General features: G+C 38.2%; 2 protein-coding genes across 5 annotated transcripts in view; one reads left to right on the top strand and one right to left on the bottom strand.

Annotated features, from left to right (window-relative positions):
- The window catches only part of adcy7 (adenylate cyclase 7), a 56,255-nt gene extending 54,786 nt beyond the window's left edge, over positions 1-1,469 (top strand). For 3 of the 4 annotated variants that reach the window (XM_084108077.1, XM_084108078.1, XM_084108075.1), the window contains exon 26: positions 107-1,469. In XM_084108077.1, coding sequence (XP_083964203.1) covers positions 107-253 — 147 coding nt within the window. In that variant the 3' untranslated portion in view covers positions 254-1,469. The remainder of the gene's footprint in view (positions 1-106) is intronic. The other variant, XM_084108076.1, reaches the window with a different exon arrangement.
- Positions 1,470-3,098: 1,629 nt separating this feature from the next.
- brd7 (bromodomain containing 7) lies at positions 3,099-13,595 on the bottom strand. Its single transcript, XM_084108074.1, has 17 exons — positions 13,438-13,595; positions 12,410-12,603; positions 12,199-12,322; positions 12,025-12,082; positions 11,137-11,281; positions 9,899-10,009; positions 9,449-9,633; positions 7,893-8,004; positions 7,699-7,774; positions 7,511-7,618; positions 6,059-6,200; positions 5,708-5,819; positions 5,482-5,538; positions 4,190-4,286; positions 3,760-3,903; positions 3,373-3,516; positions 3,099-3,230 (listed from the first exon to the last, which is right to left on the bottom strand). Exons 1-17 carry the CDS (start codon positions 13,484-13,486, stop codon positions 3,193-3,195), a joined length of 1,896 nt encoding a protein of 631 aa, XP_083964200.1. The 5' UTR covers positions 13,487-13,595; the 3' UTR covers positions 3,099-3,192.
- Positions 13,596-23,042: the final 9,447 nt, after the last annotated feature.

The raw sequence follows: 23,042 nt of genomic DNA, 5'->3' as shown, positions 1-23,042 counted from the left end.
GATAATTCTCTTCTCATGTCTAGATTTTCAAAATAGCTTAGTGATTTGCCCTTGTTAAAACATGAAATGAAGATTAGTTTTTCTATGACATCTGTTTGTGTTGCAGGTGACAGAGGAGACGTCAGATGTCCTGCAGAAGCTGGGCTACTTATGTGAGTGTCGTGGCCTGATCAATGTGAAGGGCAAAGGAGAGCTCAAAACCTTCTTTGTGTGCACAGATTCCAGCAAACAGCAGGGCATCGGTCTGAGCTGAGATTGACAGCGGCGCGCACAAACACACACACACACACACACACACACACACACACACACACACACACACACACACACACCGGACCTATATGTGATCTCTCTGTTTTTGTTTTGTTTTTCTTCAAGAATGTTTTATTGCTACTGGATTTGTTTCTTTAGAGCATGTCTAAAGAACTCCACATTTTTTCTGAATTTGAAATGTTAGAGTTTGTTTTGGCTGCATTTGGAGACCTGAAACTCTCAGATATGCAGCAACGTATACATAAACACATCTCGCACTAACACAAGCTGAACTGTGCGATCCTCTTATGGGACACAGACCACAGACAGTGGGGAACTGAGTTCGCTGAAGGAAAATATTAGTTCTCAGTATTGCTCTCAGACTTTCTGGGTACTGCTGTCATAGTGGCCTTGATCCTGTTGGATTTAGACTGATTTGGGATGACTGAGCTTGTCGGCAGAGGGAACGCCTGACCCACACGAACTCATTATCACAGACAAACAGATGTGAAAATATCTAGAATTTCTTCAGTCATTTGAAATAATGTGTCCTTTATTATCAACTTTTCTGTCAACTTTTGGACCAACAAAATAGTGGCTATTCTTGCTTGAATCTACATACTGTGGATGCTTTTTTTGTGTTTTCTTAAAAAAAAAAAAAAAACTGCCAAGTGTTTTGAATGCCAAATTTTGACATTCAGTGCTGATTTGTTGTTGCCTTTGAGTTGAGATTGTGGATTTTGGAGATGGGCCTTCCTTAGCTTCATAATATCCTAGAGATTCAACTATTAAAGAATGTTTACATATACCAGGGGAATAAATGTAAATGAATGAAAATTAAAGATCTTAAAGTGAAAATGTACTTTCATCGATTTCCCACCGTCTTTCTCAGATCTTGACCAAATAGCTCTGTGGCTTCTCATCTGAAGTTGTGTATTCACGAATGGATGTACTCGTGCATCTTAGCTCACATCGCAGTAAATTGATTTGCTCAAATGGTGTCTGTTTCTGTTCCATGAGAATGCTTAGTGAAAGTGGGAAGTATTTATGTCTAATGAAGCCATAGGCATAAACATTCAATTTAGATTGCAATTCCTATGCGCCTCTCTGGGTTTTCAGCACTCATTGAGTGTTAGTGGGACTGAATCTACATGGTTTGATATTATGTGCTGCCTTTCTGTACCAGTGTTTGTGAGAATAAATCATTTTACACTTTATATGCTTCCTGTGTAGCATTTTGACAAATTGTTGAGAGAAATCTCCTGTACCCATAGGTCATAGGTCACACAAGACATGGGGCTCCATTCTGCAGAGTGAGACTGTATATTTCTAATAGCAGATTCATTTATAACAGATAAATGATGTGTTGCCTTACCACAGTAGCAAATCTCAAGAGAGCATTAAGAAACATGAACCAACATTATTTCCCAATGGATGAACTCAGACAGAATATTGCTTTTATTTTAAAATGTTCATTTGCAAATGTTTGTCATTGAAGTTTTATCTGGCATTACCAAATATAAAGGCTGATTAGAATTACTCATGGTTCTTTGTAAAAAAATAAAACCTTTATTTTGGCTTCAAATCAAAGCATCAGTAGCGACACAAGTAATAACATTCATAGGTCTTGGTCTCATTTCCTTTAAGGATTACTCTTAATTCTCCCATAGCATGACAGGATTTGTGATCTAGCAGAGAGCACAACTGCCGCTATGAACCACTCTCAGGTTATAGCTAGAATTTTCAAACCTTTTAATATTTTATTCAGACATTGTCATCATTTACTTATGTTGTTCCAAACACACAAGACTTACATTCATGTTTGTGAACACAATATTTTAATAGTTTCATAAGTTCACACAACCAAAAAATAAATAAATACACAGACATCACCGTTTCAGAATCTCAGTTTCACGAGTTCATACTTACATCAATTAAAGGTTACAAACAGGAGTAAAGGTTATGCGTATTTGGCGTGCTGTCCGGGGGGAGGGCTCCGAGCTCGGAATTTTTGCCCGAACCCAGCGGACTCCCCCGGTTGTTGTAAGAGTATTTCGGACTAGAAGTGAGAAGAAGGGGTGGTGGAGGGATGCTGTTAAACTGTCAACGAACAGAGGTAAGTCTGCTGTATATACACCTCTTAACTCCACGATTGGGTTGATTAACAGAGTGTGCTCCACTCGTGTCTAATTAGGTTTGATTATCTGAATGTGCTCCACATGTTTAATTAGGTTTAATTATCTGAATGTGCTCCTCCCGAACTTTGTTAATAAAACATAATTTAATTAAAGTCTTTTGAAGAGACATTATCGCTTTATATTATGAATAGATTTAATAATTTAGCTTTTTATTCAAGTATTAACAATGATCAACGCACATACATAGAACACATCAAATATAGTAAACAGAAAGTCAAATGTGTTTTCTTGAGGGTTGTTCTCGTATCAGGCAAGCACACTTGAGCTTCCGCTTACCATATCTGATGTGCTCTATGTATGTGCGTTGATCATCGTTAAAGGGATAGTTCACCTAAAAATGAAAATTCTGTCATTAAAATGACAGAATTTTCATTTTTAGGTGAACTATCCCGTTAATATGTGAATAAATTAAATTGCTATTCAGAAAATTTGGAGCACACAGCTCCATTCATTTTGATTACTTTCACAATATCTTTTTGATGCGCAGACTTTCAAATGGATGGACAAAAATATCTTCATTTGTATTCTGAAGATGAACAAAGGTCTTAGTAAATGATGAACATTTTTTGGTGAACTAAAATGAGCAATTTATTTTAAGTCACTTGCTAATGTTAAATTTTTGCAACTTAAGAATGGAAATACACAAAGTGCTTAAAAAAGGATGTTTATTTAATGAAACAAAAGTAAATCAGAAACAGCACCACTGCGGGATGATCTGGAATAAACAGACTGATGGAGGATCTCAACACACTCCCTCCATGGGTTCAATTATATCTCCCACTGAAACACAGAAAACACATTTACCTGCATGTCAGTTTTTGAGAAGATAAAGCAAACAAGAGTCATTTCACAAACAAAACGCGTAAAAAGACAAAGTCTAACTTGCTGGATATTTCTTGTTTGTGCTGAGTGCTTACATTACCTGTAGTCAGGTGTGTGAACGTATCCTGTGCGTTATCGTTGGGTAGCGAGACACCCATGGCCTTTCTGATACCATAAACACTGCACACGTCACCAGGGGTCACCTGACTGGTCAAATGGGCCAGGTTACCCGTAACTTTCTCCGCTGCAATAAGAATGGTGGGGGTTAGAAGTTATCAAAACTGTGCAAAGTATATCTGCTTTTAAACAGCTGCTGAAACCCACAGGTCTGTTAATGTGCAACAACACGGACTCACTAAAACTCCTTGAGTAAGGAAAAACTAAAAACACACGAGACAGGAAAAATGTTAGTGTTTGTCTAGTGTTATCTGATAGAGTGAGAGCAGTGAAGCGGTCATCATAGGTCATATATTGTGTTTGTGCGTACCAAGCTGCAGCTCTTTAGCAGTAGGAACCAGTAGGCAGATGATGTTTGGTGGCTGTTTGGCACTCAGTCTCTCTTTCTGAACCTTCTGCAGCTCCCTCAGCAACACCGTCGTCTCATCCAGCTTCTGTTGGAAATGCTCTGCTTCTAAGGGAGGAAGAGAATTTTTTACTGAGATAAATCCTTTTGCTGTTACATAGATGGGAAATGAGCTCACGCGTGTTACTGATGCGCTGCGTTACATTCCACTGCTGAGGGAGGAGGATCATAATCAGTTCATCAAGCATAATAGACATGAAAGATGCATCTCAAGAGAAGAAAACGGTTCATTAATAAACTGGAAAAACATGGGGCCTGGATTTTCATAGGGTCTGATCACATCTAAAATGACTAAACAGGATTTATCCATATTTCAAACACAGGAGATTCTCACCTTCTGTGTTGAAGCTCTCAGGAAGCAGATCAGGATTCAAACCCACAGAACTGAGGGCCATCACACTATCACCACTGCTGGGATCTGACGCAACAACCTACAGAGGCATGCGCGAAAAGACGTGAAAAGGGGGGCATGGACTGACACCAGGCCAGAAATGTGCTCAAAATTAAGAGAAAAGTGCGAGCATCTCAAGTCAAATCACGTCACTTTTTTTATTGGACTACGCGTGCCTGTGTGTATTCACTACCACTCAAAGGTTTGGGGTCTTTACGATTTTTTTTCAAATGTTTTTGAAAGAAGTCTCTTATACACAGCAAGGCTGCATTTATTTGATTAAGAATTCAATTAAAAAAAGTAAAATATTAAATAAAACTACACTATTTTTAATATACTTTAAAATGTAATTTATTCCTGAATTTTTCAGCATCATTACTCCAGAAATCACACAATCCTTCATAAATAATTCAAAAACATTTCTTATTAAAATGGTTGTTCTGCATAATATTGTTGTGGAAACAATTAAACATTTATTATTATTATTGTTCAGAATTCTTCTCAGGATTTTGTAACATTATTTTTACTGTCATTTCATTAAAATACAATAACATTAAACTTTTGAAAAGTATGGCAAAAAAACCCCAACTAATTATAGCATTACATACAGTTTGTTATTTGAATGTACCGACAGCCATATTATTTGGCTGTTCATTTCTGTTTTGTATAATTTACAAAGCACAATCAAATTCCTTCCATGTACCCCATGGAACCAGCCTAGATATCCCGTTAGGGGTAAGTACACAGTGTTGGGAATCACTAGATAAAAAGCTTGGGATAAAACTATGAATTATCCACTAGCTATAATATGTGATACTTAGACGGCTAAAAACAGTGTTGAACAGTAGCACCACCCTGCTAAGGTATGCTAGCTGGACCGCAGTGCGCAGTCACACACAGATTAATGCTGCAGTATGTTCACAGACGACCCATGCTTACCTTTCCTTCTATGTCCACAGCACCCTCACACACATACATCAGTGTGAGTGAAGGAGGAAGTCAAAAAATGACAGGGGGAAGAGTGTGTTGGTGTGTGTCTGGGCAAATATTCTTTCCATTAGTGTGTGAAAGTTGGTTGGTGTTGTTGACACAGCTGCTGCAGAGCACAGAGTCTGCGGTCCTGACGCTGCCTTTGAATACCACGTTTATGTTTTCACTTCAACTCAAGTGAGCTGTACTCTAGTATGCACTTGTAGACATTTTAATCTCATTCTGAGGATATGAGAGTGCTTTACCTCAGCATCATCTGTTGTGTTTACTTTCTCTGCAGGCTCTTCCATGGGCAGATTATCCTGAGGAAAACCAAAATCATCCTATCAAAACCAGAACAGATTTAAGTAAGCTGCCCCACTGAAAAGAATTCAAATGGATATACCACAGTATACATATATTATGGATTAAATGTGCTGGTAAATTTTGACCAAAGACTTGCAGTAATGAGTGTGTGGTGAGATTTCTTACAGTTGCTGTCTCTTTCAGTTGTTTCGAGTGCTCCCCACTGGTCAAAGCATCCAAGATATTATCTGCTAACCTGCTCATGTGCTCCTCGGATTTAGCAAGGAAATCTGCAACGCTACACATACACACACACACATCCAAATTATAATTGTGGAATGGAAGGGGAGGGGAGGGGAGTGGTGGAAGGGTGTGAATCAGGCCTTTTGTCCTGCAGAAGAGCAGCTTCACATAACACCACAAATGCATGTAGGTTCAAAACACAGTTTTAAAGAGTAGGTGGCTGCTTCTTCTTAGTCATCTAAATTCATGGATATATTTCTTTATATGGCTGATTCCAAGCATACACACACACACCTTTCAGATTCTGGCTGACTGTTGTCCTCTCCATAGAAGGAGTAAATAAGATCGGAGTCCTCTTTGCTGATATTGGCAAAACTGGAGTCATATGTAGGAGCATATGAGCTGAATGGGCCATATAGGTAATTCATATAGGTAACTGCAAAAAAAGAGAGAGAGGCATGTAGGGACTTTTACGCATAACTTATGGAACATAGACTGATTCCAATTATAGTAGGTATATTTTTTACAATGTTTTAATAAGTAACTGCCAAAGCCAGCAGTTAGGCTGAGAGGAAGGACAGAACACAGTCTAAAACTGTGGGTCTCAACCATAAGTTCCCCCTTCTCCTGAATTGGTTTCCTAAACTTATTTTAATCTATTGGTAATCTAAATTTCTAAATAATTAATTCAAATATCAGAAGTTTTAGTAGCTGAATGTTACTGGATATGGAATCTATTTTAGCATTTACAGAAAAAAAAAGGGTCATGCTGTTTTAAGACTTTCTTAATTTACATGACTTTTCCTGGTCTAGAAATTTCCAGGTCTTTTAAAATTAGGCTACAACATATATCAAGATTTTCCAAGACTGTGAAAAGCCTGGTTCCTTAAATGAAACAGCTGTTGAGGGGGGTGAAATAAAATAATAAACATCTTGATTTTTTTGTCTTATTTTAAAGAATTTTAGGTCACCTCACCCCAGGCCAAAATCTATAGAAGACAATGAGAGATTTATAAAAAAAACGGTCTAAACCGAATGCGCTGCTCACTCCAAAACAGTCAGTTTGAAACTAACTGGTACAAATCTTTAACTTGACTCTAAACCTTAAAATTTTTAATCAAACAACTATAGCGTTTTACCTTTTCCCATGTCCCCAAGTGAGAAATGGCCATGAAAACCCTCACAAGGATGCTGCGAGTGGTTAACAGAGCAGTGCTGTGTGGCTGCTTACCAAATCCCTGTCTTCTTAAAATGGAAGGCTATGACATTTTTCTGCCTAACCCTCACAATTTGCGGTATCATTCATGTCACAGTGTGGGACAAGAAGTCCTATATTTTTTAATTTAGGTATTAAAATATGAACAATAGCAAAACTTTATATAGCAAGCACCACAGATAACTGACAGATAAAGAAAAACCCCAGATGAGTAGAAACTACAGCCCACTGATTTTTTTCTAATTGACAGCAAGAACAATTAGATTTATCCGGCACATATTACTACATTCCTCTGGCAGTTGAACACTAGGTATTCAAACAGAGATTATAACACACCCTTCCCATGATCTTCTCCGCATGACTGAAGGTTAGGCCACAGACTGAAGCCCATTGCTAATTGAGACATTTTATTCATCAAGTAATTTTTCCAGGAAAACGAATAGGAGTAGTACTGCTTTTAACGGAGCGGTTGAGACTGATACAAAGTGAGATTCAAGTTAGTGACAGAGTGAAGAGTGAATGTATAATACCTGGGGTGATCATGTTTCTCTTGTCCTCTTTGAAACCCTGAAGGGTGTTTATTCCAGACTGCAATCTACCTCCCATCATTCCCAATTTGACTGGGCAGTATCCTGGATCTGGCATGGAAGCATAAGATACACGTTTTGTACACACGTCTAACATTTGCTTGTTTTCTTTAACACTCATAATCACAAACCTCCAGCGCTCAGGTCAGCGGGGTTCAGGATTCCCAGAGTGGTTGAGCCATCAGACGTCCTTCTCTCAAACTCCAGCTGCTCGTAAGAAAAGCGACCGTTCATCAACTGTTATCTGACATGCTCAGTGAATGATCTCACATGTGAATGCTGTACAGTAACACATGGTTCATGTTCTCTGGTGTTGTACTCCTACCTCACACTGCAGACGTCTGTTTGAGAGTTTCCCTCCAGACTCCTCAACGATCTTCTTGATCTCCTCCAGGTCTTTCTCTGCCTGGCTCTTCTGAGCGTCATCCTTACTGTCCCTGTTACACAAACATTGATGCAATTCTGAATGTATTTGTGTTATCAGTAATACTCCCGCTTTAGAGTAAATAAATCTCCACATTTGAGGCATATCATTCCTAAAACTCCTAATGAACTCAGATGTCAGAGCAGTGATTGGATAAATTATGAATAATGTCGTAATAGATCAGTGTGTGGTCTTTGTGGGCCTGTTCTCAAGCCTCTACCGGACCCTGCGGAGTAGTGTGCAGGAAGATGATTCATCCTCCCTGAAAAGATACAAAGTGTGTGTCTGTGCGTATCTCGTTGGCTACAGATGGCCAACAAGTCACAACATGTTTAAGCATTCCAAGACTCCGGCCCACTGCAGCAGCCAAGCCGATTTACGTAGGCAAGCAACAAAAAGAGAGAGCAAATAGAGAAAGACAGTGAACACCCCGGCAACACCTTGGAATGTCTCACTGGCTTCAGTACAGCATCAGAAGCCTTGAATCCAGCTACAAAGCCAATGTGAATAGCTGCACAGTTAGGAAAACTGGAGAAAAGAAGCTTTTTTACTGACCACATCACCCATTTAAGTGAAGTCACGCTCTTTTTTTTCCCAGGCAGACAATACATCTTATTTTAGTTTTAATGGCAGCCAATTCATCACCGTGATTAAGATCTGGTATTAACTTTCTGAATTGAAAACTATTTCCAGCCATAAATATTTTATGGATAAAGGTATATTTTGCATAACTTTCTAAAATGTTATATTTTAGATGTGCATCTCAATGTGGAGAAGAAGAAAATGTACCCAAAGAGGTTTATCTTCTAGAACGCCTATTTCCACTGAGGTAAAGGCTGTCGTAAGATGCACAAGTCGAGACAGATTTTTTTACACGTTGTGTGCGTCTTTGATTTGCTCACGTCACTTAGATCAGCAGCGGCGGTCAGACATTCGGTTTTAAACATGCGTTATGTCGAAGTAACCTGCCAACTGGCGAGAAACCTGCAAGCATTTTCACTCACATTTGGCAGTGTTTCATATCCTGCCTGTGATTAATATGAACCATTATTTTAAGAATTAGTAAAAAAAAAAGAAAAAAAAACAGACTTTCAAAGGACAACTGAAAGGAAGTTTCGCCCAACTCTCAACTGAACTGACCTTTGATGACCGGAGGATTAAGGCCTATTCACATTATGAACAATAATTAAACCCATAAAGTTAAAAAAAAACTGTAATACTAATAAGAGTATAATGGAGTTCACACCACAACTATTGCAATACAGAGGAACAACAGTTGTTGTTTTTTTTGACAGGCAATTAAAATCCATTGACTTTAACATAACTGCAGTGTGCAATTACAACTGGTGCAGAGGCTAATATAGTTTAAGTTTTCGTTCTTGGTGTGAACCGGCCTTTAATCTAGACAAACTAGTAATAGAGAAGAAGTTAAAAAAACTGAAATATGTGATTCATACCTTGGAGTATCTTTATTGCCTACACGGGGTGATTGTGAGTTGTCACTTGTGTCCATGACCGACGAGTTCTCTTTGGCAGGGTCAGACGTCCCACCATCCTCGTCTCCATCCTCTGCTGAACGACTGCTGGACGTCTGCAGGCCAGCCATGAACTCTATGCTCTGCTTTAAACTGTCCAGTCTCTCCTAAATGCACAAAAAAAAGTTAATTTTCATGTTCAACTTTTCCAGTTTGATAGATTTGAATGGGTATAACTGAACAACATTCTACTACAACAACACTAATAATGGGATCATATTGCGCATGGCACATCAGCGCCCTCTGGTGTGAAAACTGATTTTTAACAGAAAATTGTGAAAATGGCTAAATTTAGTTTCAACAACTATACCTCTAAAATGTAACTATCTAATACAAGTTCCAATACAATTTTCCAGTTTTTCTTCTACTCACTGTGCTCAGGATCTTCATGCCAGAGTGAAGGAGTTTCTTTGCTGCTTTGTAGTAAATCGTCTCTGGTTTGTTGTAGATCATAGCGTTCTCACACATCACTCTGAAATCCAGCTGTGGGGAGAACAGCACAGCATCACCTCATCAACTGTCCACGTCTAAATGACCATTATCAATATTCAATATATGACTGTGTAGATCATTGCTTGTCACTTGTCAAATAAAGGCAGCTGGAATAATAATTAATATATGACTACTTAAAATCAACCCAAATAAACACACCCCTCCCTTCATTGTTCTGCCATGCTATGCAACCACTATCAGCTTGCGAGAGCATGGATGAATCAGCTGTGATTCAACAACAACAGCAGCATATCTTGGTTCTGTGAAACATGACAAAACTAATGTTACTCAGCAGAAACAAAGCAACTTCGGCATCCATCTGAGGCATTCCTGCTCTCTAACATCTAGAAAGCTTATCCAATATTAACACGGGTCTGAGCTCTTTCCTGATCGTAACCCTTCTTTTTCCAAGTATATTTCTCTGACCTTTTCCTTTTAGGTAATATCTCAGCTATCTTTCTTTCTACAAATGTCCCACTTGCTCACTTTCTCTCCTCCCCCACCATGGCTACTAAAGTGCTTTGGTGCTCAGTTGATCGGTCTGATCCATTCTGTTTTTCTCCTATTCACACAGCCAGGACTATAGCCGCTTTTCTACCGTCAGGCCGGACGGTTCTCAATGCGTAACTGTTCCATTCCGTGCCGCTCCGGGACAGCTGGTACGGTTATGGTTTCATTTTCCACTGTGGGGCTGATAGCGGCCGCTCTTTGGAATGTAATACAAATGCGTCAGTCGTTGCCTTGGTAACACGATGGTTTACTGATAATATCAGATGTAAATAGCGGAAAATAAACTGGTAGCCAGGCAACAGACAAGTGACCAATCCTGAGTGGCGACGTCATTTCACGGATTCAAGCAGCACGGTTCGGCGCGGGTAGCCATTCGCGCTGAGAATTCCGGGCCGAGAAGTGGAAACACAACTGGAACCATTCCTTACCATTCTAAGAACTGTTCGGACCGATGGTGGAAAACACACAACCTACACACAACCTACGACGTAGCTACGGCGTGCTACACACAACCTACGACGTAGCTACGGCGTGAGTTCGACGTAGAAATATAAATTGGGCTTTAGTGCCAGTCTGTGTCCTAGTAATGGCTGTGATGATCACATTACCTTGAGCTCCTCAAGTGACTGGTATTGTTCCCTCTTCACTTTCTCCTTCATAGTGCTGAAGTCCATGGGTCTCTTTATAATGAGAGAGTATCCTGGGGCGATCAGGTCCGTCACAGGGAATGAGAAGAATGCACTAGGGTCTTTCCTGCAGTAAACAGCAGCGTTCAGCTCTCATTCAGTAATTACAGACAGGATTTTGACCATACACAACAGGAAAATAAGACCCAAAACACAGATCTAATAGGATACTCAGACTGAGAAGACTGATGCAGAATCAGAGGTCATTAGTTTTTTTTTAAGATCAGCACTTTAGTTATATATTAAGTTACACACTATGGTTCAAAAGTTTGGAGTTCTGTAAGTCTGAAGTTTTTCTTTTAAAAATTAATACATTTATTCAGCAAGAACATATTAAACTAATCAAAAGTGACAGTAAAGAAATGTATAACGCTACAAAAGACTTCCATATCAAATAAATACTGTTGTTTTGAACTTCCTATTCATCAAAGAATCCTAACAAAATGCATCACGGATTCCACACGAAAAAAGCAGAAGAGTTTTGAACATTGATAATAATAATTAATGTTTTTTGAGCAGCAAATCAGCATATTAGAAGGATTTCTGAAGGATCATGTGACACTGAAGACTGGAGTAATGATGCTGAAAATTCAGCTTTGCTGTCATGTATTTAAAAAAAGAAAAGTGTTATTTTCATTTGTAATATTAATTTATTTCACAATATTTCTGTCTTTACTGCATTTTTTGATAAAATAAATGCAACCTTGGTGAGCATTTTAAAAACACGACCACCAAATCTTCCAACAGTACTGTGCATCAGTTACATATGAATCCACAACTAGTCCTCAAGTTAGCCATGTTTAGTCCTACCTCTGGAGTTGTCGGATGAGCTGACTCAGGGCCTCCTGTAGAGGCGTCTGCTCTTTTTCTGAGGAATTACAAAATCCATAATCAACAGATAATCAAGCACAAGCACACAATCCTTCAAAACAATCGCATCAGAAATAGATGAATCCTAAACCCTGAGAGGGTGCACTGCTTTACCTTCCATTCTGGCAAGTGAGAGGGTGAGGGGCTTGTCCTGGGAAACATCGGAGCGAGCAGGAGTTCTGCTCTGTTCATCCCAGTCTGGATCCACAGATTCTGGGACCTTCCTCTTTTTGGTCATCTATGAGACACATTCATTGCTTAGGACGTAGTAAGCAGGTAAACAACACAATGAAATCACAAGCCAAAAACAGTTTTCATATCTCACCTTTTTCTTTTTGTCAGCCGGCGACACTGGAGGACTGGCTCTGTCCTTCTCGTCCTTCTTTTTCTTCTTCTTTTTCTTGTTGTGTTTGTCGTAATCTACCTGGTCGTCATAAACACTCTCAAGGCTAGGGCTGCCTGTGGTGACTTCATTCCCAGCCACTTTTAACACCAGCTTCAGAGGACGCTCGGTGAACTCTTCAATGCCAGAAACACAAACGACTTTGAACAACTGATTTATCCAATGTCTCTCTTTAGGTGCTATACTAATAACCTAACCTAATTAATACAGAACATCTTATATATTATTTAGTGTGTCATTGTTATCACTAATAAATAGCTGCCTCTTTTACATTTAATCAATTAGCAGACGCTTATATCCAAAGTGACTTACGAATGAGGAGAGCAATAGAAGCAATTAAAATAACAATAGGACAACAATATGCAAGTGCTGTGACTTTTGAGAATAATTATACTTCTCATATACCAAACTATGTCTATGAGAAGTATAATTCTTCTCAAAAGAGACAGCTATGTATTAGTGATAACAACGACACAAAATAATATATGTTTTTGTGAAAAATCTCTTTTAAACCTAAGTTACATACAAAATTTAAATTTCTGAAGCCCAATGCCCTTTCATCTGGTTCTAGGAGGAATTGGCTTTGATACATTTATGGAGAAAAGAACCTAATAAATAATAACCTAAATAATTGTTGTTCTGATACTGCCTTGGTTAATCTGATGTTTTGAGCAACAGTTGCTAGTATTCCGGAGCAAAACAACCAAACAATCAGCTCGGTAGCCTTTGGATTAAGCTACTGAGAAAACACACATTACTCTATATTCGTTGTGGACATCAGATATCAGCCTGCTAACGTTAAGTTACTCAACCACTGACAGAATCAAGAGTCTGAGTGCCGCTTCATAGTGCCTGCTGTTGTTAGTTTATAATGTTACTTAAAACAGGCTTTCAGCCTACAGAAGAAAAAAATATTATCCAGCCTGCTTAATGAATCGTGAGTGACCTACCGTCGTGTGTGTGCTTCTCTGATTTGTGTTTCTTATGCTTTTTGCCCATTATTTAAAGTAAAGCCGGTGGTTCAGTCAGGTCAGTGCTTGACCAGTCTGCTCTTTGTTTTGTGTCGTTAAACGTTACTCGGTAAAGACTTCAGAGCGCCTCTCACGGAGCTACAGGATTCAAACAGCGGCGTCTAGTGTTCGGGGGTGTAACCTACACTTAACACCACGAAATCCTGTTTACGTCCTAATTTGACAAAACTGACTGCAGCTCCATACACAAGTAGTTACAAATAAAATAACAGAGTGAAATAGGTTCACATTAAAAAAAAAACATTTTAGAAAAACACGAGGAAAAAATCAGCCCGAAGTAAAAATGCAACCGAATACAAATAGGCCTACCGCTAAGAGGCACCATTGTTAAACATTCAAAACAACAGCGTCCCCAATGCAAAGCCCTAACAGGTAAGAGCTAATAATGTTGTGTTTGACATCGAAAGAGCAAAAATAATAATAATAATAATAATAATAATAATTCCTTCATAGTGTTGTTGTCATAGAACATATTTGTTTGAGCTCATGTTTCATAGTTCATAGTTTCCATTTCCAAAGCCAGCAGGCTACTTGGTGTTGAAGCTTAAAATAAGTTTAGAAACATAAACACATCCAGAACTTCGGGATTACAATAAAGTCATATGATTTAAAAAAAGAAATAAAGCTCTAACTTCCATTTAAATTAGCATTTTATGTATGACCCATGACCCTCAATCTGTCCTTCTCTGGTATGGCTTAGGCTTTCCAAAAGCTGCCATTATATACACTGGAACTCCCTCAGGCTTTTCTCCAGGCAGTCTGTGATGTGATTTAACTCAGCCCGTCTCATACTGTAGCCGTTGCTCTTATCTCTCATATTACCACATACATACACTCACACACACACACTGATTTAATGGCTATATAAGCTATGCTGTATCTATTTGCAACAGGCCTTAAATCTGAGGGAAGCTATCCCTGTTTGAATAGACATGTTGGACTTAATCTTCTTTTCCATCACATAGGCTACTTTTGTAACATGGCTCACACATTTCACACATGGCTGGTTTGCTTTGAATCCCTTGAGTAATTATTAGTAATATTACAGCTATCACCATTAGAAATGAATCCCGTCATTGTAAAAAATCTTATTTTAAAAATCATGGCATTGATGTTCCCTTTGCTCATCCTATAAAATGTGCATTGTGTAACTTTGTGTAATACCAAAGGGCAAAGGCTGTTAAATATGTGTGTGAAGACATTATCACTCTCTCCAACCAGTGTTGTTATTGTAAACTAAAACTTTTTCTGTAAAAAAAAAAAAAAAAAAAAAAAATGCTAATTGAAATAAAGCTGGAATAAAATATAAATATTAGATGAAAACCTTAAACTTAAAATTTTTAGAAAGGCTGCCTTGGCAACTAACTGAAATACGTTAAAGTACTAGGCCTAAAATGTACTAAAAGTACTAAAATGTTAAAGTACAAAAACTGAATTAAAAATAAACAGAAATATTTAGAAAGAAAAACTAAATTAAAATGAAAACTATATATACGGTATACATGTATATAAATAATAATTAAAAAAAGTTTTTTATATGGTTTGAATCATATTCCAGGATTTAAAAATGTGCAGTAGGAACATGGAGCCAAGGTATGCTGCTCTATTATGCTATATTTATGGAAAACTAATGGAATTTGATGACTATAACATCCAAACTTTAAAACCTTAAGAGATGGATCCAAAAGCACAAGAGCACAGTGAGGTGGGTCAGTTTCATTTTCTCCAAGTCAATGACTTTCAGTGTCTTTTGAAAACAGTGCCTTGGATGGATTTCTCATCAAAGCAGCCACAAGCCCTTGGGGACAATCATCACATTTGTTCTGGTGATTCAGTTTACCGTTAATATCTAACACAGGGCTGGACTTGTTTTTCCCTTAACTTTGAACATTAAAGGGACTCAAAAGGATTCCACAATTATGTATCAATTACACTGACGCACCAGAGTATATGCAATCTCTCAAAACTCCCTAAACTGTGAAACCCATTTGCACTTTACTCAGCTGGTTTCTTAAGATCTGGTGCTGTGACTAATTTGACTTGCTTGAATGTATCTTAAGGCTATGTGTGGCATTTGCTTTCTATTTTCCACATATGTATGTAAACACGGCTGATAGCGTTTCTGTGATTTGGAATGACACTAGCCCTAATTTTGTATGTTGGACATGTTCCATAAGTGAACAAAATAAAATCTGGATTTGCCTCAGATGGATTTCTAGGTTTCTTGGCCAGGTGTTCTTTGAAGTCTTGAAGTCCAGCCTGAGGTGACTGTGGGTCTGCTCAGCTTAGCTTAGCTTTAGATTTATAGCGATTTGTTTTAGCATGGCAGGTTAAAGCTAGAGGGTCCTGGTTCTGCTTAGGACGGTAACTGTCTGTGTCTGGTACTCGTAAGCCTGCATAGAGACAGACTCCTTCATCAGGTGCACACGAGGTGCATTATCTGTCTCTGCTGACATGAAATCTTAGAGCTCTACAAAGTTTTAGTTTACCTTGGCTCCCAAACATGGGACTTCTGCTCCAGCAGAAGAAGCTATCTTAAACTCGTTCCCAATCAAATAATAGTGGATTAAACACTCAAAGTGATTCATTATAGCAACACTACATTCCTCACCCAAGCTATGAACAAAATTAGCTTTCCTCCCTTACATCAGGCCATCATAGTGTCGAATGTTAATACAGTGATAACGAATTGTCATGGAGTGGCTATCTACCTATTTCCGCTAAAAGCTCAGTGCCAGCCAGGGTTATTATAGTTAACTAAAACCAAAAAAAAAACCCATTTTTGTTAAATAAACTTGAACTGAACTAAAATAGACATTTAAAAAACGAATCAAAATTAAAATAAACTTAAACTAAAACTTTACCTAGAATTAAAATGAAAAAAATATTTAAAAATATAAAATTTTCTCGATTGCTAAAACACAATTCATGAAACAATTCACCATTTCTCACAACTATAAACACAGTCTCAAAACTACCTTGTACAAACCTCAAACTTCCACGTCAAATTCAAATATTTTTTGTCAAAAGCATATTCTCTTTTGTCAAAATCAAACTTTGGCACACAAAACTCAACAAACACAGACTACTCCATTGCCTACTAGAGAACACTAGTGAGATCAATTCATAACGCTGTTACAAAAACCTCCTTTTAGCAATCACGAATCATTTTACAGCTTAATGTCTATTACAGACAACATAAATAGAGGGATACAAGAGAGTGAAATTTAACAATAAGCTTTAAGAAAAGTTAATTTTCATTACATTACTATAAAGAGATCTTACAGTAGATGAAAAGCACTAGAAAAATAATTGAATATGAACTTGGTATGCAATACAGTACTTGTCAATTACAGTTCAGTAAAAAAAAATGGCATTACAGTACTAGTAATGACATTTAGCATACTAGAGCAGTTTCTTAGTCTTCTGACAAAATAATTTCTCTCCCTCCCCCAGCAGTTGTCTCTCAGTTCTGCAAAAATACGAAATGTAAGAAATACTTGGTCAGTTTGACAATTATGAGTTTGAGGATGCACAACATGTGCTACAGTATTAACTTTAATAATGAAAGTTCTCTCATCTAAAGTACTTCTACTGTGTACTATTATGTTTGTGTAAGTAGTATAAAAACCATATAGATGACCCTGTGTAGATCAACTTCCCTCATGGTCATTCCATGCATAAGAACATGGTCAACTGTAGTGCTTTGTATTTCACCCGGAACAAATGTCTTTTTACCCTGTCTCCTTCATTTTTCTTTACCTCTCCTCTTCCTCTTTGTCTCCTACCACTAGGATTCATCCCCCATGGCCCTATTTATATTATCCTATAAGATTCTGATTGGTGTGTCATCAGTTTTTGCAACTTGTTGTTTACACGTGGATAAATGTTTGCTATTGGAGTTCACAGTGTGACACTTGAGTTAATTATATTGGGCCCTAACTTACACCCGGCGCAGTGCAGCGCCAAGCGCGACTCAAGTGTTTTTTGCTAGTTTCATTCCGACGCAGTAATCATTTTCACGTCCTGCGCCACGTTGTTTAAATAGCAAATGCATTTGCGCCCATTCGTGCGCCCATGGGCGTGCTGGTCTGAAAACGAGGTGTTTTCTGGCGCATTGTTGGCGCGCTGCTATTTTGAGGCAACAGAAATAGACTGCGCCATTGACCAACTGAAACCTGGTCTAAAGTCAATGGCGTAATATTTTTTTTTGTTATTTAATGAGCGCGTTAGTAGCCTAATGTGCGCCTATAGGCGGGTCCACAACGCGTGTACACTCTGTTTAAACCTGTTTTTTACAGTCTATGGTTTAAACACACAGGGACGCACAGCAGCACACAAAACATGCTAAATATTTAAAATAAAATGATTAAAATGTAAAAGATTATTATTGTGTCCATAAAGATATGGTGGAATCCGGCTTCTCCCGTAAATGGTCTGCTTGCGCACTTTTACCTCGCGCACGAGCAGTTCCTTTGCGCTCTGAAGACGGCTTCGTCTTTCCTCTATCAAATTCCGTCATGTAAATAGCGAATCTGGCATGGCGCGAGCGCAACTGGCATTTAAAGGGAATGGGAGATGAGACTATGATTGGTTTAACGCACGTAAATCCCAAAACACACCCATTACTCATTAAGAGTATAGGGACAACGCTTTTAGACCATGCGCATGGCGCGCCGACCATTTTTCCCGTCGTTAAACTAGCAAAAGTGGATTCGGACACGCCCTAATAGCCCGTGCGCTTTAGACCATGCGCTTAGATCGTTAAAATAGGGCACATTATGTGTTTGTGTTTTCTGAATGAGAGCATGATTACCTGTGCTAAATTAGGACATTTTTGTGTAGAGTTTTGCAGAAAACACTGAGAAAATTGGAACGTGTGTGAAAACAGGTGAAATGTGTTAAACCTTTTGAGAAACATGTCTTTGTTTCTAGAACTGAATTAATGATTTGGGAAATTGGGCCAACTAAATCTGTTATAGTGTGTTATCAATTAAGAAAAACTGTAATAAAGACTATAGTAGTATCTCAGCGCCACTAAAATAACACTGATCAGTGCTATGCAGGCTTCCGGTATTGTATTCCCCCATAGCAAACTGTGAACGGCTAATTCTATTATATTATAATTAGTGCTGGGAAACTATTAATCGCATCCAAAATAAAAGTTTGTGTTTACATAATATATGTGTGTGTACTGTGTATAATTATTTCTATATATATATATATATATATATATATATATATATATATATTGTATTTTTGGAGCTATAGGGAAGCTTTTTCAGGACTTGTGCACTACAGTCTTCTGAAGCATAGGCTACAATAGATTTGTATCAGACTGAAATTTAAATTACTATTGACTGAACTTCCCCTCCACCATAATTATAATTATAAAATGGACTACAGAAGTTGTATGGACTACAAAAATGGTGCACTGATGGCATTTAATGGCCATTGGTTGTCATCGGCATCAGACCTAATGCAATGCATCTAATGCAGTGTGGCTCTTAACCAGGACCCACTAAGGGCCTCAGCAAACTTCCAAGGTGAAATCATCTCAAGATGATTTAAAATCATTTAAAATAAGACAAATTTCAATGACCCCTAAACAATTGTATTTTTATTTATTTTTTTTTATTTTTTTTAAGGACCAATGTTCCCAAGGTCTTGATAGGTAGCCTAATTTTAAAAGTCTGATTTCTACAACTGGAAAAGTAAATAAATAACATCTTATAACTTCATGGGCATTTTTATGCATTTTCTAGTTTTGGCAAAGTCTTACAAACTTTTTTTGTAAATTGTGATTTAAAAAATCCTTAATTCTTAGAGTAAATCACTAACAACTTTTGAATGTCGTGGACAATGGGGGCCCTTGAAATCAAAAAGGTTGAGAACCACTGATCCAATTTATTTGAGAACTAGTGGAGGATATCATGAAAATTGTCAGTGAATAATGACTTAAACATCAGTCTGTTTTTCACACAAAACTATCATTAGACTTCAGAAGAGATTAAATACAGCACACAAGTCATATGGACCACTTTTATGGTGCTTTTTTGATATTTTTGGAGCTAGACAGCCTCAGCCCACATTCACTTTCATAAACTTCACGTTTCCAAGGAAGAAAGAAAGTCATACAGATTTGAAACAACATGAGCCTGAGTAAATGATGACTAATTTTTAATTTTTTGGTGAACTATCCCTCTAAGTTTCTTGCAAACTCGTGTCAGATTTCACCTAATTCAGCCATGACAAAGAGATCGAGACATCCACATAGGAACATACAATCATAAACACTATGTGACAGCCCCATTCCAATGGTGGGTAACTGCTTCCTCTTGCTGCAGCCTGGGTTCGATTGAAATATTTGGTCTCATCCCCTGCCCTCCTCAAAGGAAATGATTATCTTTTTATCTGGCCAGCACACAGTGAACCAAACCAGAGCGCCAAGGATGGGTTCAAAGACTCGTTTTCATCATTGTGATGGACAGTTGGACATTGCAGCAATAAAATACTGTATGACTCTTGATGCTATAGGTAAGCTAATGAACTAAGGAATTTTAATGTAGACCTGTACAATCTGCATAATATATATATAGGCTATGCAAAATCATTAGGGATGAATGGAGTCCACCTGCCGTAATATTTGGGGACCCCCTCTCCCTGACCAATTTATTTTCACATGAGACACGATGGGCTCAGAAGACAGTAGAAATGTGTGGTAGGTAAGGTATTAAAACATTTCTGATTCAGTATCAGCTCATTGTTTATAGCTCTAATACATGCACTTGCCGAATGGCTCTTTTTGAAACATACAGACAAAGGGCCCTATCTTGCACCCAGCGCAATTGACTTTGTACACCGACGCATGTATCATTCCTATTTTGCACCCGCGCACAGCGGACTTTTCCCTCCACAGACACACGTCGGTAAATTAAGGAATGAACTTGCGCTCCCGGGGGGCGTTTCAGCGAAAAGAGGAGGCGTGTTCTGGCGCAAACGTTCCCTGATGCTATTTTGCAGGTTTAGAAAACAATTCCGCGTTGCGCATGTTATTCAAATGCTATTTTGAGGGCGCATGCTTGGCCATAATGTAGCGTGTTACAACGCGCATACACTTTGATTCTCTCATCTACACAGAAGCAGCAGTTTTCATTTTTGCAAATCATAGGCTACATTATTACAAGGAAAAATATTAACACACGAGGGAAATCATTGTAGTGTCCATGAAGATGTGAACAAATAGGCATAAATCTATCTTACACATTTACCCAAATTATTATACGCCTGTTTAACCGAAGCTAATTTGGGTGGGTTTCTCCCATCCCCAATGTCACTTCTCTGTGTTTTACGGCCCTGACGAGAACGTCGGTCTCCTCGGCTGTGAAGTGCGCCTGGCAAATCCGCCGTTATAATAGCACTCGCCATGGAACAAGCGCGCCTGCTCTTAAAGGGAATGTGAGATGATGTTCTGATTGGTTTATTTCACGTTACGCCCAAACCACACCTATGAATAATGAAGCTACTTCAGACCAACCCATTTTAGATTTGCGTCGGGCGCAAGATTCATTTATCCCACCGGTATAATAGCAACAGCGCCCAAGACCCGCCCACAAAGTTACTTGCGTTTCGCGCTTGATACTTGCGTTTCAGATCGTTAAAATAGGGCCCAAAATTTGTTTATAACATCAAAGTCAAAGGGTTAGTTCACCCAAAAATAAAAATGCTGTCATCATTTACACACTCTAATGTCATTCCAAACCTGTATGACTATTTTTTTCTGTGGAACACAAAATATATTGAGAGAAATCTCACTCTATCTCTCTTTCTCTCTTTTTGGTCCATGCAAGTCAATAGTGACTAAACTCTTTGGTTAACAACATTCTTTAAAATATCATTCCACAGAAAAATTTCATACAAAATGAAGGTGAGTAAATAATGACAGAACTATCCCTAGATGTCAGATAAAAAATGAGTTAGTAGTTTCTTTTCAATTTTATTTCAAATTATTTACTTTAATTACCTCTTTTGGAGTTTTATTATTCTAGAAAAACTATCCACAAAGAAAGGCAGTGATCACTGTCCTGAAAGCTTTATTCTTCAATCTCAAATTTACAGTTTGGATCTTTACAGACCATAAATGCCTGTAACTAGAAGCATCATCCCATGTCCTCTAAAATTCTGGTGAAGTTTTTCCTCCATGAGGGGTAAACAGGCTTCAGCAGTCAAGACATGAAGGAGAAATGGAGGATGAAAGCTAAAATCAAATAGACTTCTAGACTTTCAAACGCAAAAAAACGAAAAAAAAAAACGTTTGCCTTGCCACATGGATCTGATACACTGTCATCGTCAGCAACATCCATTTCCAGTAACTCTCTCACATGCTGCTGTTCTCTGATCCAATTACACTAATGAATATTTTATTTAGCTTACTTATTGTTTTTGTAGCAGGCTATATCTGATGTTTAAGCTTCTTTAATGTATTATTCTGTTTTTTAAGGTCCTTTTATAATTAAAGTAGTGGGCTTTTTAACAGCCTGTTCTGATGAGAGACACTGTGGGGGAGGCACACCGTATGTGTGTGTGTGTGTGTGTGTGTGTGTGTGTGTGTGTGTGTGTGTGTGTGTGTGTGTGTGTGTGTGTGTGAGTGTGTGTGATGAAGAAAAGGAGGGTGGGGGGTACTGATAGCTGTCGCTCGAGGCCTTTCTTCTCTGTGAGCCTCTGAAGACAGAGGCCCTTTGGAGAGGAGAATTCACAGGAGAATAACCGTTCAAAGCCAAGGAGCGCCATGATGGTCTTCCACCAGATTCAGAGACGTTTGAAAAGTTCACACAAACTGTGATGCTGCCATTGGGAAACGTTTTTAACACACACAACGCTCTGGTGTGCTTCAGACTGTGACTCGCTGTGTTTATCGTCAAGAGGAGGGCAGGAAAGGAAGAAAAAAAGGCAAAGAGGTAGAGGGCGTGTGGGAGAGACGGACAGAGTAAGAAAGAGAATGGAAAAAGCAGAAAAAGACAGATTAGAAGAAAAGGCAAGCTGTGACCCCAGCAGCACTTACTATAAAGACCACTCGCTGTCATTCTGTTTGAAATCTCTTTTAACTTAAATAATCAGAACCCTTAAAGGGAAAAGTTGCATATCACCTGATTCCCTTCAACATGCAAGTCTCTCTGTTTAGACAAATGTCCTCAAAGGTTACAAAATATGCAACAAAATCAATTTTTAATGTAATTAGGAATAAAACAGATAGGTTTAGATGCCTCACCCTTACATTATGTCTTGTCCATGTCCATGTAATTTAATCTCTTGTCATTTATTGCTGTTATTAATCGTGACTTTTCATCTGAACATGAATAATTGTGAGATATTAGATTGAATGATAATGATCTGTGAATTAAGTTGGTATGTCTGTTTGATAATAGGGGATTTGTGGACACTGTAGAACATTTCGATTTGTAGAGTTAAAATATTGAAGAGTTAATTAGGGCAGAAGGTTGCTAGTGTCTTTATTATTTAACTTA

The sequence above is a fragment of the Abramis brama genome (assembly GCF_963993115.1).
Source record: "Abramis brama genome assembly, chromosome: 3".
Taxonomy (NCBI): domain Eukaryota; kingdom Metazoa; phylum Chordata; class Actinopteri; order Cypriniformes; family Leuciscidae; genus Abramis; species Abramis brama.
The sequence above is the reverse complement of the archived record's forward strand: the minus strand, read 5'-3'. Positions and strand labels throughout refer to the sequence as shown.

Coding starts and splice junctions, on each gene's coding strand:
- brd7 (XM_084108074.1), bottom strand. CDS start 13,486: ATGGGCAAAAAGCATAAGAAACACAAATCAGAGAAGCACACACACGAC. Junction 3,517..3,759: donor TGCTAAAGAGCTGCAGCTTG/GTACGCACAAAC, acceptor TTCTTATTGCAG/CGGAGAAAGTTACGGGTAAC. Junction 3,231..3,372: donor GTTCACACACCTGACTACAG/GTAATGTAAGCA, acceptor TCTGTGTTTCAG/TGGGAGATATAATTGAACCC.